The 13,902-nt window shown below is 49.8% G+C and overlaps 1 protein-coding gene across 1 annotated transcript in view; it reads left to right on the top strand.

Moving 5' to 3' along the window:
* The window catches only part of LOC149335516 (calcium-activated chloride channel regulator 1-like), a 69,192-nt gene that overhangs the window by 17,946 nt on the left and 37,344 nt on the right, over positions 1-13,902 (top strand). The window contains exons 5-8 of the mRNA XM_089553950.1: positions 6,176-6,353; positions 8,431-8,728; positions 10,747-10,853; positions 13,276-13,449. Of these exons, the coding sequence (XP_089410076.1) occupies positions 6,176-6,353; positions 8,431-8,728; positions 10,747-10,853; positions 13,276-13,449 (757 nt within the window). The remainder of the gene's footprint in view (positions 1-6,175; positions 6,354-8,430; positions 8,729-10,746; positions 10,854-13,275; positions 13,450-13,902) is intronic.

Genomic DNA, 13,902 nt, shown 5'->3' with positions numbered 1-13,902 from the left:
CAAATACGTCTCTGATGTCTGCCAGCTTGTCGAGGAAAGCGATCGTCGTACCTTTGTTTAGATGCCGGTATTCTTCGGTGAAGTTGGTTAGTAACACCTGGGCTTGGCCATTTCGGATTTCGGCGACTCCCCTCGCGACGCCCAATCCTCGATCCAGGAGTAACTGGGTGTTCCCCTCGATAACGCCTTCGGCATTTTCGATGTCTCCAGTACCTATGCCTACGAGAACACTTGATCGGGGTGGCACGCTCAATGCTTCATCGAGGACGTTTAAGGCAACGTGATGAGTCGCGCTCGTCGCAACAGGTATGGCTTTTTCCGTGGAAAGCTTGATCGACTTAGATCGAAGGTCGATGATCGCCCGATGTTCGTTCAGGAAGTCCATTCCCAAAATCACGTCTCTCGAGCATTGCTGTAGGATCAGGAAGGTTGTCGCATAGGTTCTCCCATTTACAGTAACTCTCGCGGTGCAGCGTCCTGACGGCGTAATCAGGTTGCCACCTGCGGTGCGGATCAGCGGGCCATCCCAGGTTGTTGTTACCTTCCTGAGTCGGACAGCGAGTGGGCCACTCATGACAGAGTAGTCAGCTCCCGTGTCCACCAAGGCAGTAACCGCGTGACCGTCGACCGTAACTTCAAGGTCACTTGTACGCGTTCTCGTATTGTACGTTGTCTTCGGTGTCCGAAACGGCTTCGTCGAGTAGTGAGGCTGCGGTGGGCGTACTGCGACGTTACTCCACTGGGCAGCGGTAAAAGCTTCAATTCTGGCCGCGTCGTCGTCGTCGTCGTCGGTCTCGTCGTCGTGGCATGGTCTTGAGTACTCGTCGATGGAGGATCTTTGTCATTGCGCTTAGAAGCAACCTCACCTCCAGAGGCTGCTTTATTTAGTTTAACCTTCGGGGGCTGGGGGAGCGTCCACGCACGGCGTAACCTCGGCTAGGAGATGCAAAGCGCTGGGACGATGGCGACGGGGAACGTGATAGGCGGCTCGGCGATGAGTATTCTTCCCGACGTAAAAACTCCTCGATTTCGGCTGGTCGCTGGCCGGGTCGGGGTCGTGGAGCGTCGTAAGAGAACCCTCGGATGCCCAGTCTTCTGTATGGGCAGTGCCGGAGGACGTCACCGGCTTCTCCACAGTGGAAGCATAGTGGGCGGCGCTGGTCGGGAGTTCTCCACTCGTCGCATTTCCTCGGCTGCGCGCGTCGCTCGTAGGACGGGCGGGTTGGGGCGAGTGGGCGGGGGTCCAACGCAGCTGGCTGTGGGCGATAGGGGCTTGGGTCCCGTCGTCGAGGTGCACGACGGCGCACAGCTGCGGCGTAAGTCATGGCTGGGGGCTGCAGAGGCTGCGTGGGTGTCGGCGTCACACCCAAGGCCTGTTGAACTTCGTCCCGGATTACGTCAGTAAGTGGTGAAACCTGCGGCTGCGTTCCATTTGGCAGCAATCGTCGGAGCTCTTCTCGTACTACTTGGCGTATAACCTCCCGCAGGTTATCGTTGTTAGCGGCGTCCAGGCAGTTTGCTGAAAAAACGCGCTGCTGGCGCTCATATTGGCGGGCTCGGGCGTCAAGTGTTTTCCATCGTGGAGGCCTCTTCTATGAATTCCGCCACGGTTTTCGGTGGGTTCCGTACGAGGCCGGCAAAGAGTTGTTCTTTAACTCCTCGCATAAGCAGCTTGACCTTTTCTTCTTCCTTCATGTTCGAGTCGGCACGCCGGAAGAGACGCTTCATCTCCTCAGTGTACACTGCAACGGTCTCGTTTGGGTGTTGTATGCGAGACTGTAGCAGCTGCTGGGCTCTCTCCTTTCTCACGACGTTTGTGAAAGTCTTGAGAAGCTGCTCTTTGAAGGTTGCCCAATTCGCGAGGCTGGCTTCCTCATTCTCAAACCAGACTCTTGCTGGTCCCTCCGGGGCAAAGAAGACGTACCTAAATTTCATGGCATCGTCCCAGTTGTTAAAGACAGCCACTCGGTCGAACTGCTCCAGCCATTCTTCGGGGTCGGCGCCAGGCGAAGCGTCGAAGGTTGGTGGCACCCGGGGCTGCTGCAGAATGATTGGAGTCGTCGTCTGGGGCAAGCTCATGGTGGACGTTGCTGCTGGCTTTCGCTTCCGGGTAGGGTCCGGCAGATTCCCGAACTCTGGTGCGTCCCCTTGCAGGCGTCGGCTAGCGCGGTGGACTGGACTCAGGTCCTGCGGTTGATGACTCAGAGGGCTGGCGTCACGGCTTGTAGGGGGTGTCCGGAACATGAAAGGCTACCCAGCACCTCCACCAGATGTCACGTTGTAGTGACGGCAGTCCAGCGGTCAGGAAGACACCAGAAATACTTTCAAACGAAGCTCTTTATTTGGGCTGACTTGCGCCCTCAAAAGAACTGAATCACTCAGTGGCGGCGTAAGCAACAAGCGTGCTCGTCAATCGTCGAACTACGAATGCCCGCTGCTCGCGGCATCGTTCAATTTAAAGCCGGCAAGGAAACTTCGAGATAACAGGTCGAGATCATCTAGAGTAATCTAGAAACACGTAGATGCAGCTGTTCATGGCTGTGAACAATCGAGATAAGTCCGGTCGCTTCTCGCGTCAGGAACAAAAATGATAACAGCCCTTTCCTGCAGCCTTGAGCGTGAACGAACAAACAATACAATGATACGTGGCAATATCAACCAGGTTTGAAAGCATATTCAATGCAATCCGATCGGCCCCCCGGCGCCGTGCCTCGCTGTATGCGAGGAAGGGCCTGTCGGACTTGCGCGGGCGTAACGTCGGCGTCTATGTCTGCGTTCGTAGCCGAGGGCTGCGGGTACGGTTTGCGAGGATCCATAAAAACGGGAGCCGATACGAATCGCTGTTTTAGGTGGCATGAGATTTGGGTACCCACAAGCGTCTGGATGCGAATAAGACGCCGTGTGTTTGCTTATGATCCCGTCTTACTGAGGGAGGGGTCCACCAGTGTCCTGAGATGGTTCCACATGAGCTTGGTCCCCAACGTTCCGCGCAATGAGTTGCAGATGCTTAACCTGTTGGTCTTGGTCAGCTGCGCTGGTTAGCCAGCTGCTCTTAGAGAGATTTCAGAGATGAGCAGTTTATGGTTCAAACCCTGGCGTTTCCAGCGGAGGATCACGGCACGCCTCACCTCCCACATTAGGAAAAGGTGCCGATCGACCTGCGGAGCATCCAAGGTGTTTTGCACGTGTGTCTTCGTCTCGTGTACCTCCTTACGGAGATATTCCTTTCTAAGATATATGACTGCTACTCTAGCAACCTCTGCATTTTCGAAGGGAAAGTGGCGGTTTCCATACATCATAAGGCATATATGCGCTCTAATGGTGTAGCAATAAGGTAGCTGACGCGCTTGACTGTATGTATACATGTATATATATAACATCCGCATAACACGAGATACTGTTTTTCAGCGGTCTAAACATCGACATAATTTCATGCCTGGAGACTAGTTGTAGAAACAAGACGAAGGGCATTTATTAATGGCTGAGTGAGATGAATGGCCAGAGTAATTCGATGAATAGGTATAAACCCGTTGAATGTTCTTGGAAAATGATTACCAGAATATTCTATGCCACTGTTTCATCTGATCATGTTGAGAATTAAATGTAACATAGCCAGGTAGGCCTGCAATAGCTGGTGAAGTGAATGAAAAGCTCTAGCTAAATTAAAAAATGCTATATCATCCGCATACACATACACTTTGATGTCAGCTTGAATAGGAAACAAGGAATCACGCAGGAAACATGGACAAAAGGGGGGAATAGACAAAAGAAGCGCCGACTTCAACTCAAAGGGAAGTGAAGTGCACATATATATCTTCAAAAAAAATCAACCATAAACGGAACCGGCATAGACGGCGGGAACTAATGCGCAAGTGTAGAACAAAAAAAAAAAGACAAAAACAAAAACAACAAAAAACACTCTGCCCAGATGAAGATAACACTGGACGTGTCCTAAATCGCGCTGTCAATCTAGATGGGCACCCTTGAGCAAATGAAGTTCATTCTGTGACAGCACTACGAAATCCGACAGATGAAAGTGTTCCCAGAATTATGCATGGGATACGCATCCATTATTTCTCTAGCCAATTCTGCAATTTCCCTAGCCAATTTATTCAGCATTTATCTCACTTATCAGGTCGAGTACCCACGAGGAAACCCTATCTGAGAAGCACTCAAGGCTTGAAATGTAATAATGCGGTCTGTAAGACGGCTGTTAACAATGCGTTCAATAAGTTTTACTAAATTAGACAAGAGGTAAATCGGCCGAATGTTATCGATTACGAAACCCTTCCCAGGATGTTTGAGAAGTAAGATTATTTTCGCTATTTTTCATTCAGGTGGGAGCCAAGCTGTCTCAAGGAACACATAAACAATATGCAATTCATCACAGGTAAAGTCTTCCGCAAGGGACTTCCACATATCGATAGAGACACAATCGCATCTAGGAGCTGCAGGTTTGAGGCCAGTAGCTACGGAAAATAATTCGCAGGGTGTAACCGCAATGAAGTGTGCGCGCGGAGGGTGGAGGACGAATGGAAACACCAACCGCTCTTGCAAGCGCAAAGCAAGGCCTTGTGGTATCTGGTCGAGTTGTTCTTTTGCACCCTGAGGTGCTAACCCCACTGACTCTAACATGAGAGGGCGGCGAATTGTGGTTGTGTTTTATGAATCGGTACAAAGCTTTGCGGTTAGTTGGCATTGATAAATGACTTAAAATTCGCATTCTACTCCTCCTTCACCTTACCAATGGTCCTTTTAAATGAAGCTGCGAAAAATTGATCATTTATCCAATTCCGCGGAAAGTCGTTAAGAGAGAGGCTTTTCCGGGCAGATTTTCTGTGTCGATGAGCTGTCTCCCACCCATCATTCCACCACGAGCAGGGCACTGGCAGGGAGGACCGCCCGCTCATCGTCGTCTCCTTCGTAACACATATCCCAAATAGACCGGGCTCCTGCCAGTCTGCCTTGGCCGCCAGGTGGAGGGAAGATGCAGAAGAAGTGAGCTCAACCGTTACCAGCCTCTCTGTGGTTCGAACGCGTGGTGACTCAAAGTGCTCTGCGACATTGGTGCCTCGTGGGTTGCGGCTAAGTACCAGGTGTGCTGCGCTATCTCTTGATTTTGTGCTTTGTTTCTTGCGTTCTTGCTTTACAGTGTGGCTGAAAGCGTGAACATAGGCGGATGTCCACAAGTTCGGCTGGCCAGGGGAGCTCCCCCTGGTCAGGTGAGAGTAAATTTCTCCGCGGAGGATTTTCTGCCTCTTGGTGCTTCTATCCTTGGGACCACCAACAGGAATATGCTGTCATCCATACAAAGTTTCCTTTGAGACACGAAATTGGTGACATGCTAGAAGCTTTCCCCTTTTTCTGTTATAGCTACTTCTCTTCAAAAATTGATCTCTAGCCAAAACTTTTTAAACACTGTAAGTATTGCCCTATTACCATTTTCTGTCACTAATCTAACAGTTTTCGATTTCTCCTTATTGTAAATGACCAAACCTGCATTCCTTTTTTTTAACAACTTCTGAGCGTCTTTCAGTCCCCGTTTGTGCCTTTGGCCAATCCCCCGCCATGGGTATCCTCCATTATCCACTTGAGGACAACAAGACAGAATCCGTGCTTTCACACCGCTTTGAATCTAGAAAATCTTTTCTGTCAGACAGCCTTTAACGAAAAAGGCGGGAGCCTGTAGTTTAAAGTCTGTTCATCCGACGGCTTCTGTTGCGAAACAAATTTGCCTTCTCTTCTGCAATGTAAGGCACCGGTAAGGAAATTTTGCAGCCCTATCACTCACACTTAGTTTGTAGAGAATGAACAGTTCTATCAAGGTAATCCTGAGTGATCGATAAATTCGTGAATTGTGAGAGTGGAAAGAATACATACCGCTCGGGGCCTTGAGACTTTCGTCAGTCGAGAGTTTCATTCTTAGCTTCGTTGCAAGTGTTGTCTAGCAAGCGATGAGCAGCACCAGAGGAAAGGCTCCTTCGAATCTTCCCTACAGTGAACCAGTCCTGGTACTGAGCACAGAGAAGCCATCATTTTGCAAACTTGTCTAGAATAAAAGCCAGATTTCAGGGAACTCCCTGTCTCTCTCCGTTCTCAAATTATTGCTACGCAGTTCCAACACTAGAGCTGTGGTTCTTACGCTTTTAAATATTTCTTTTTTAATATTTCCCAGGTGCACTGAGGGCGACGTCAAAGTGGGCGGGATGTTCGGTTTTACGCACGTCCTGCTGCTTCTGTTAACCACAACGGCGTCAGTCGACATCGACAACACAGATGGAGGCTACAAGGAACTGTGGGTATCCATCAGCGACAATGTTCCTCAGGACGAGTCCATCATTGACAACATCAAAGTAAGCAGCTTTTTCTCCCCCTTTCCTCCCGCGGCAATTCGGAGCGTTTTTTCACGGAGCATTGTTTTTAGCATCAGTTTAAAGACCGATTAGAATAAGTGACATGTTAACCAAGGCACTTCCGGCACGTGGTTAAGCCTTTCGTTCCCAAGGCTCTCCAGTGCCGGAAATGCATGAAAATTGGACACGAGTATTATGTGAAATTTCTCCATCCATCGTGTGCCCATGCTGTTCTCATCCACACAGCGGTGATGCTTTCCTGGAAAGAGTCCTAAAGTTTGCCAATTGCCGCGGCGCTCATGAAGGGGCCTCAAAAGATTGTCCTTGCTTGAAAAAAAAATGTGAGATACAACGAATGACACGAGACTATTCCACACACATATGTGCCGCTGCTAAGGTGCGACGACGTTGTCACCCTCGTCAGAGGTCTCCTAGGAAAGCTGTGGCCGTTGGGAAGGATGGTCCCTGATTTCTGCAACTTGTCCTCGCCCTCAGCATACCACTATAAAGAACGGGGCCCGTATGACTGGCAGTGCAAAGACGGTGGTCGTAGACGGGTAGACGTAGTCAGTGTGCTAAGCCTTCTATTGTTCGGACTCTAGCCGAGGTACCCGTGCAATTTATGCACGAGCAAGTAATTGCAAAGCTGCAGACTTTTGTGAACGCCATGCGTGTGCTGCTTTCCAGCTTTGGCACACCAGCTGCACAAAATGCCTTCAAGTGCTTGATATGTTCCGAGGAGTGCGGATACATCTCTTTGTCATCTGCATTATCAACCGCAACGGCAAGCAGCCTTTCTGCACGGAGGAACATCTGCGCTGCGTCTTAAGCGAAGAAGGACGGTTGATGTGCCCTGCTCAGCTCACAGCGCTCGCCAGCCGTCATGGTCGGTGCGCAGGCTACAGCTGTGGAGGCCATTCTTCACTGCTTCATGTGCTTCCTACGGACTCTTTTCTCTACTTCCTATTGTCCTTTCACGCCGCCTTCATCCCTCTCCTTCTGTGCAGGCTAGCCAACCGTAACACCATTCTGGTTAATATCCCTGCCCTTCCTTCACCACTTTTCTGTATCTCTCTTTGTCTTAGAGATGCGTTCCATGGCGAATCCCGCGTAGAATTTCAAGCGCGCTTTTTTATACACTAAGCGCTGCATGATTCAAATGATTTCTTTGGGCATGTTTCACTTCATTTTGGTATTCCGTTTTTAAGCGAAAAGCTTCACTACGCTAGACGACACCGCGCTTCGCGTGAGCCGGCGTATGCCGCAGCACGAGTGACGTCACGCAAGGAGCAGGCTAGTGCGTATGTGCGCTGCCCCTTCTCCTCCTCGCCACCGTTTGACGTCTCGCTGCAGCCGTGCGCACTTGAAAGGAGGGGTATATAAGGCGTGCTTGCCCATAGAACAGGGGCACGCTGCCGCGCGCTATGCGTTATCGTTTGACGTTCGCCGCAAGCGCGTGTTTACCGCGGAGGCCGGCTATATAAGCGCTTGCCAGAGAATAGGCGTGCGCATTCAGCACGGAAGAAGAGCGTGATACTACCGATACAGAAGTGATCATAAAGCATAACCATAAGCTAAACCATAAGCATCACCGCAGCTTTTCGCTTCGAGATATCCAGGCTTAACCTTAGCTAAGCACCCAACCCATTTTTTGTAGCCTGCCGAGATGCGTTCTTCTTTCTTGAAAAATAATAACAATGCGATAGAATTAGGGGTCCTGTTCACGAGAACAGCATGCGTCCGTCCATCTATATCACGATAACAGATGGGCGACCCTGTCAACTTGGACTCAGTCCATCTGTTTTCCTCCTCCCGAAGACAATCTCCCCAGCGTGTTGTCGCCCAGCTCAAGAATACTAATGTGCATCCCAAGCCAGGCAACTGAGCAGCAACAAAAGCGGCAGATGGATAAAAAACGAGCAAAATAAAGATAAGGAATATGTAGAGGTAAGATGCATGCCACGCGACTATAAAGGGAAAGAATAGGCGCGTGACCGATTAGCAACCACGGGCACTTTTAGATTTAATATATTGCGACACGATGAGTAAATATTGTGAGCATGTTGAAAATGCACAGAGGCTGTTCCGCTCCTCAGCCGAGTTCCTCCACAAGGCCACCAGTGGGCGTGTGTACTTCAAACACGTCACCATCGAGGTTCCCAAGACATGGCAGAAGAAAAATGGCACCCGGGCGCTTTCGTCAACTGCCTTCTACAGGAGCAACGTGCGCGTCGACATGCCCACGGGGCATAACGGCGACAAGCCATTCACACATCAGGTGAAGCCGTGCGGCCATCCGGGAGACTTCATCGAGCTCACTCCCGGATTCCTGGCCACAATCAATAACTCCACGGCCAAGAGATGGCTTAACCCAGGTATTTGATTTAGTTTTCGACACAATATTTGCGCTTTTAGTTCTCTTACGACGATGGCCGTTCTTTCCAATGAAGATGAGCGGAAGCGCGTATGTTCGCGTAGCAACATACAGCTCTTGTGAAGAGGAGAAGCGTAAAGAAGGAAGGGTGAAAACGATGCTGGCACGGTGGTAGGGAGAAGGAGGGCAGAGACAAAGGAGGAAAAATCAAAAAGTAAGAGCACATTAGGCTGCTGTGGATGTGTTGAGGAGACATTTAGTTTAGTTGGGTAGGATGGCTACACCAGGGCGCTTAAGAATACGGGAACCCCTCCGTAAAGGGGATAGGGAGAGCGGAGCGCCAGTTTGCGCTCACAGAGCACTATCCTCCAGAGCACTAACTAATCGAGAGTCCTCCTATTTCCTCTGGTGACATGTGGCGGGTCGCCGGTGCATTCCTAGTACCACGCACGTGTATGTGGGCAGTCAGGACAGGGTTGGAAGCCACAGTCTGGATGCAGCCGTTATGCAGCCGAAATGAGTGTTACACTGTTACGAGGAATTCGCTCGCAAACGCGCCGGAATTATCTGCCTGTGCTGTGCTGAGCATAGAGTGTAGCACAAAACCAGAGAATCGATGCGCGCAGCAAAGTGACGAAATGTTTAAGGTGCATGGTTTACGGGGGTTTAACGTCCTAAAGCGACTCCGGCTATAAGGGACGCCATAGGGAAAGGCTCCAAAAATTTGGACCGCCCGGAGTGTATCCTGCGCTCACATCGCACAGTGCACGGGCCTGTAGGATTTCGCCTCCATCGAAAATCGACCACCGCGACCGGGATCGATCCCACCTCTTTCGGGTCAGCGGCCTAGCGCCATAACCGGTGAGCCACCACGGCGTCTCAAAGTGACGAAAGGAAGAGTGAAGCAGCCGAGTGGATGAGACTGCGACGCGTCACTCAAACTGAGGCACACCGGAAAGTAGCTGTACAGCACAAGGGTCCTGCAGTGCGCGGAGTGACCCAAGGTAAAATATTTAGAATAATGCTAGACCATGTGTGCTGTCAGTGTGGGCAGCACAGCCTTGCAACCATAAGATTTCTGCGTTGTTCCGTCGCATAATCCGGCGAGGAAGCGAGAATTTTTTTTCATGAAGCGAAAATTGGCGCTGGAGTGAAAGTTAGTTTAAAAAATTTGGCACAGGCTTAGCTTGGTTAAGCCCGGTAGGTTGCAAAAGCAAACGCGGCCTTGGTCGAAACACCTTATATATACACATCCACACGTAATCTCCTCTCAGAGAAAGGAAGGGAAGGAGAGAGAGAGAAAGCAGCAGCGGCGTGGTTACCCTGGGACTGCGGCGACGAGCAGAGCTGGTCTCCAGTTTTCTCTCCGCTTGGTGTGACGTCACCACAGCGAGCGCCTCCTCGCGGCTGCGGCGCGCAGCAGATGCACGGCGCGCCGTGGTTACCCTGGGTCCGCGCCGACGAGCCGAACTGGTCTCAAGTTTTCCTCCGCTCGATGTGACGTCACTACGGGGGTCGTCTAAAGGACAAACGTGGTGACCGCCGGGGCCACGCTGCTTTCGCAATAAAAATTAGTGTTTATATGGCGACCTGCGTAACCAGAGCTGATAACTGGCAGTGGTAATGGACGGCGCCACGGATGCCCGCGTAGGCAGCATGCCCATTCCGTATTGGCGGCAATTCTCGCGGGCATGCGCAGTGATGTCGGCTCGCTCACGGCGCTTGCCGCGTTCATCGAGTGGCACCAGGCCTGCGCGTGCGCCTCTCTGGCTGCACGGCAGAACTTCCTTCGCGCCGCCGCTGGCTTTTACCACCACGCGAACACGACGAAGCTACGTTGACACGGGAGCAGCTCCCGTGGCAGAGCAGCACGTATGCACCAGGCAGAGAGGTTGAACTGAACGTTTCTCCAGTGTTAGCTTAGGTTCGGGTCTGTTTTCTCCTCCGTTCTGGTGCCAAGTTCCAAACAGCATTTTATGCTTAAAAGTACGAATAAGGAAAACACTCGCACATTCGCAGCGTACGTGTTCGTGCACGAGTGGGCCCACTTCAGGTACGGCGTGTTCGACGAGTACGGAAGCCGCAACGACAGCAGGCACCCCCTCACATACTGCCACAAGGGAACGGTGAGCCACACGGAAAATATTGGATGGGGCGAAAAACGATGGTAGGGGTTCACGGTTACAGGCTGGCAGTTCTAAAAGAAAAGCTGATTACAGGTTAATATTGAGAGCTGGTAGAAAAAAAAAAAAATCTCTGCCTCTCCCGTAACCGAGAGTAGAGTAAGCATGAAATGTTTACGGGCATAACACATTGCTTGTAGATGGTACTAGTCAAAATCTTGAAATGGGTCTAGTGTTCGTTGTCGGCAGGCCAGGAGCGAGCAGTCTTCTTCTTTGGCGTATCACTCGCAAAGCGATCGCTTTCCGCAAGACGCTTCCTACCTCTTGTTTTATCAGGCTCCATTGCTCGGGTTAAGCAGCTGTGACGGTGGCGGCATTGAAATGCATTATGATGCAGAAGCGTACGCGGACACGACGAGACGCAGGCCTGACAAGAACGTATATGCAGCGCGTTCGAATACTCCGCGAGCGTGTATACATCTGCCTGCCAGAGGGGGAAAGGGCGTGAGCTGAAGACCCAGCGGCCGGTCTTTTACATGCGTGAGTGTAGGACCGTAGCGCCATCCTCTCTTTCTTTCTTTCTTACTTTCTTTCTTTCTTCCTTTCTTTCTTTCTTTCTTTCTTTCTTTCTTTCTTTCTTTCTTTCTTCCTTTCTTTCTTTCTTTCTTTCTCCCTTTCTTTCTTTCTTTCTTTCCTTCTTTCGTTCTTCCTTTCTTTCTTTCTTTCCTTCTTTCTTTCTTTCCTTCCTTCTTTCTTCCTTTCGTTCTTTCTTTCTTTCTTCCTTTCTTTCTTTCTCCCTTTCTTTCTTCCTATCTTTCTTTCTTTCTCTCTTTCTTTCTTTCTTTCTTTCTGTCTTTCTTTCTGCACGTGGCAGCGGTGGTGGCTCGGCTTGAGCCAGTTGGCAGGCCCGTCCACTTTCCTTTTCATCCTTCTCTCAGTCGCAACCAATCTCGTTAAACATCGGGCATCACCACATTGCCGAAAGCGGGAGCTAAAAGCATTTCATGCTTGAAACCCACTACACCTAGAAGGAGATTCTGCCGACAACCAAGCGTTGACATTGAAGTCGCGAGCACCTAAAGTTGCGAGCACCTAACGGGCAGCAGAACTTGATTTTTCTCTGTGGCGTGAAGTAGGATATTTACAGAGGGCAGAGGTCACGAGCATATGGTCATGCTTTCTTTTGTGGAGGACCGAGATAATTCCTAAAGATTACGTCTAGTTTTTCCGGTGCTTGAGTGGCACCGGAGACTGAGTCACTTTCACAAACTCGAACAGACATACCTGCGTTAAAGATGTCCATGTTCGAAACGAACATAGAGAACTTGACACTGTTGAACAGAAGTTTTTGTGGCGAAGTCGTAGACCTCGCTAACATCAGTTGCGTATAATGCGGCTTCGTGTTGCTCACTTTATGCGGTAATTGTTCACGTGGGCGTGCCGTTCTTCCAGGAAGTCACAGCCATCGCCTGATGTTTTGGAACGCGAGCGAGAATAAATTTAAACGCCGTTAATAAAACGCAAAGACGGACAAAGAGGTGTTGTCTACCAAGGTCTTTAGAGCTCTGCAGTGTTTACATAGCTTATACAGGAGCACTAGTCTTCCGACTGAAGCACCGCCATCTGTATCAGTGGATGAAGAGACGTGGCGAGAGTTCCCAGAGCTTCGGCACGTCAGTGCTCGAGGCCGCCACATATGTAGCGAAAGCTTGCGCGTCGATAGCTCCCCAGAATGACTCGGTTTGGATGCGTCTAGTATCTTTTAGCAACAGTGGTCAAATATAAGTGCATTTAGGCAGTTTTCTTGCTCATTTCTATGAAGACGCGGAACCTGGGGAGAAATCTTCTGACATGAAGCAGGACATCCTTGCTTGAAAAAGAGCGTCCCAATATGCTCTTCGGAACACAGCTATATTCTCCAGATAAGAAAAATATCATTTCTCATCCCTCCTAGCTTTCACACGAGCAGCAGTAGTAGGCGTATTCAGGCTGCTGCAGATGATAAATATGATGGTAATGGAGCTGCCAAGCCGCTGGTGTGGACGTCGAGAACGAGAACAGCCAGAAAAAGAGTGCACGGATGTTTGCTCGCGGTGAGGAACGAGTTCAGTTGTTTCTGGAAGCAAATTAGCTCAGTAAAAGTTATTATACGGCTTAGCCAGTAAGGACGATATATTAGCGGAAAAGGATGAATAGGAGAGAGATAAACCAACCTAACAATCAAATAACTTTAACTATTTTCCTGGCCAGGGTTCCCTTCCATGCAAATGAGTAACTGCGGAGTTTTACATGATTTATTTATGCATAATAGGCAGAAGAAAAAAAAGCAACCAGAACACAAGTATTTTTTTTTATTTGCATTACATTGTTGACGTATCAGATGCGCTCACCCTTTGGTAAATGTGCGCACGTATTCTTTTCTCAGTTACGGCTGAATGCTTGCTCAGCCAGAATCATCTTCAGCCCGAGAATGTCAGATGGAAGTTTGTGCGCGATAGACAACAAATGCAACCTTGAGGCCAACTGCGAGGTCATCTTCAAGCAGCCCAAGCATCACCCCGTCCAGTCTTCCATCATGTTCATGCCCTACGTCACCAATGTAAGAAGTTTTCACTTATCGTGGTGGTGAAGTGCCGCTTCACTCGCTCTGTTTGAAGGGACTTAGGTTACGAACGCTGATTTAGTTTCTGAAACAGATCAAGGAAGTTGGCGGCGGCTAGGAGGCCTACACGATGATCATGTCAAAATATAAAGATAGTACCAGCTGATAGGTGCCCCTTTTCTTGCATGTTGTCTTGCTCGAAAAGCAGCTTTTGCAACATAAGCTGTATTTTAGGGAGTGGACAGAAATTTCACCCGAATTCTTGTGTTAATGACTAAGCCCTTGGGAACAAAACGCGTCATCGGTCATAAAATTTGCGTATTGGCTGCAGGGAAGAGACAACACCAGGGTGAATATTACCATTGGTTGCAAGGTAGAGGTGTCATAAATTGAAAAACGCAGCAGATTAAAAAAAAGAAAAGAAAAGGATGTCACAAAACGGGAAGGAAC

This window comes from Amblyomma mixtum, chromosome 7, assembly GCF_055824585.1.
Source record: "Amblyomma mixtum isolate Tamu chromosome 7, ASM5582458v1, whole genome shotgun sequence".
NCBI lineage: Eukaryota > Metazoa > Arthropoda > Arachnida > Ixodida > Ixodidae > Amblyomma > Amblyomma mixtum.
The sequence above is the reverse complement of the archived record's forward strand: the minus strand, read 5'-3'. Positions and strand labels throughout refer to the sequence as shown.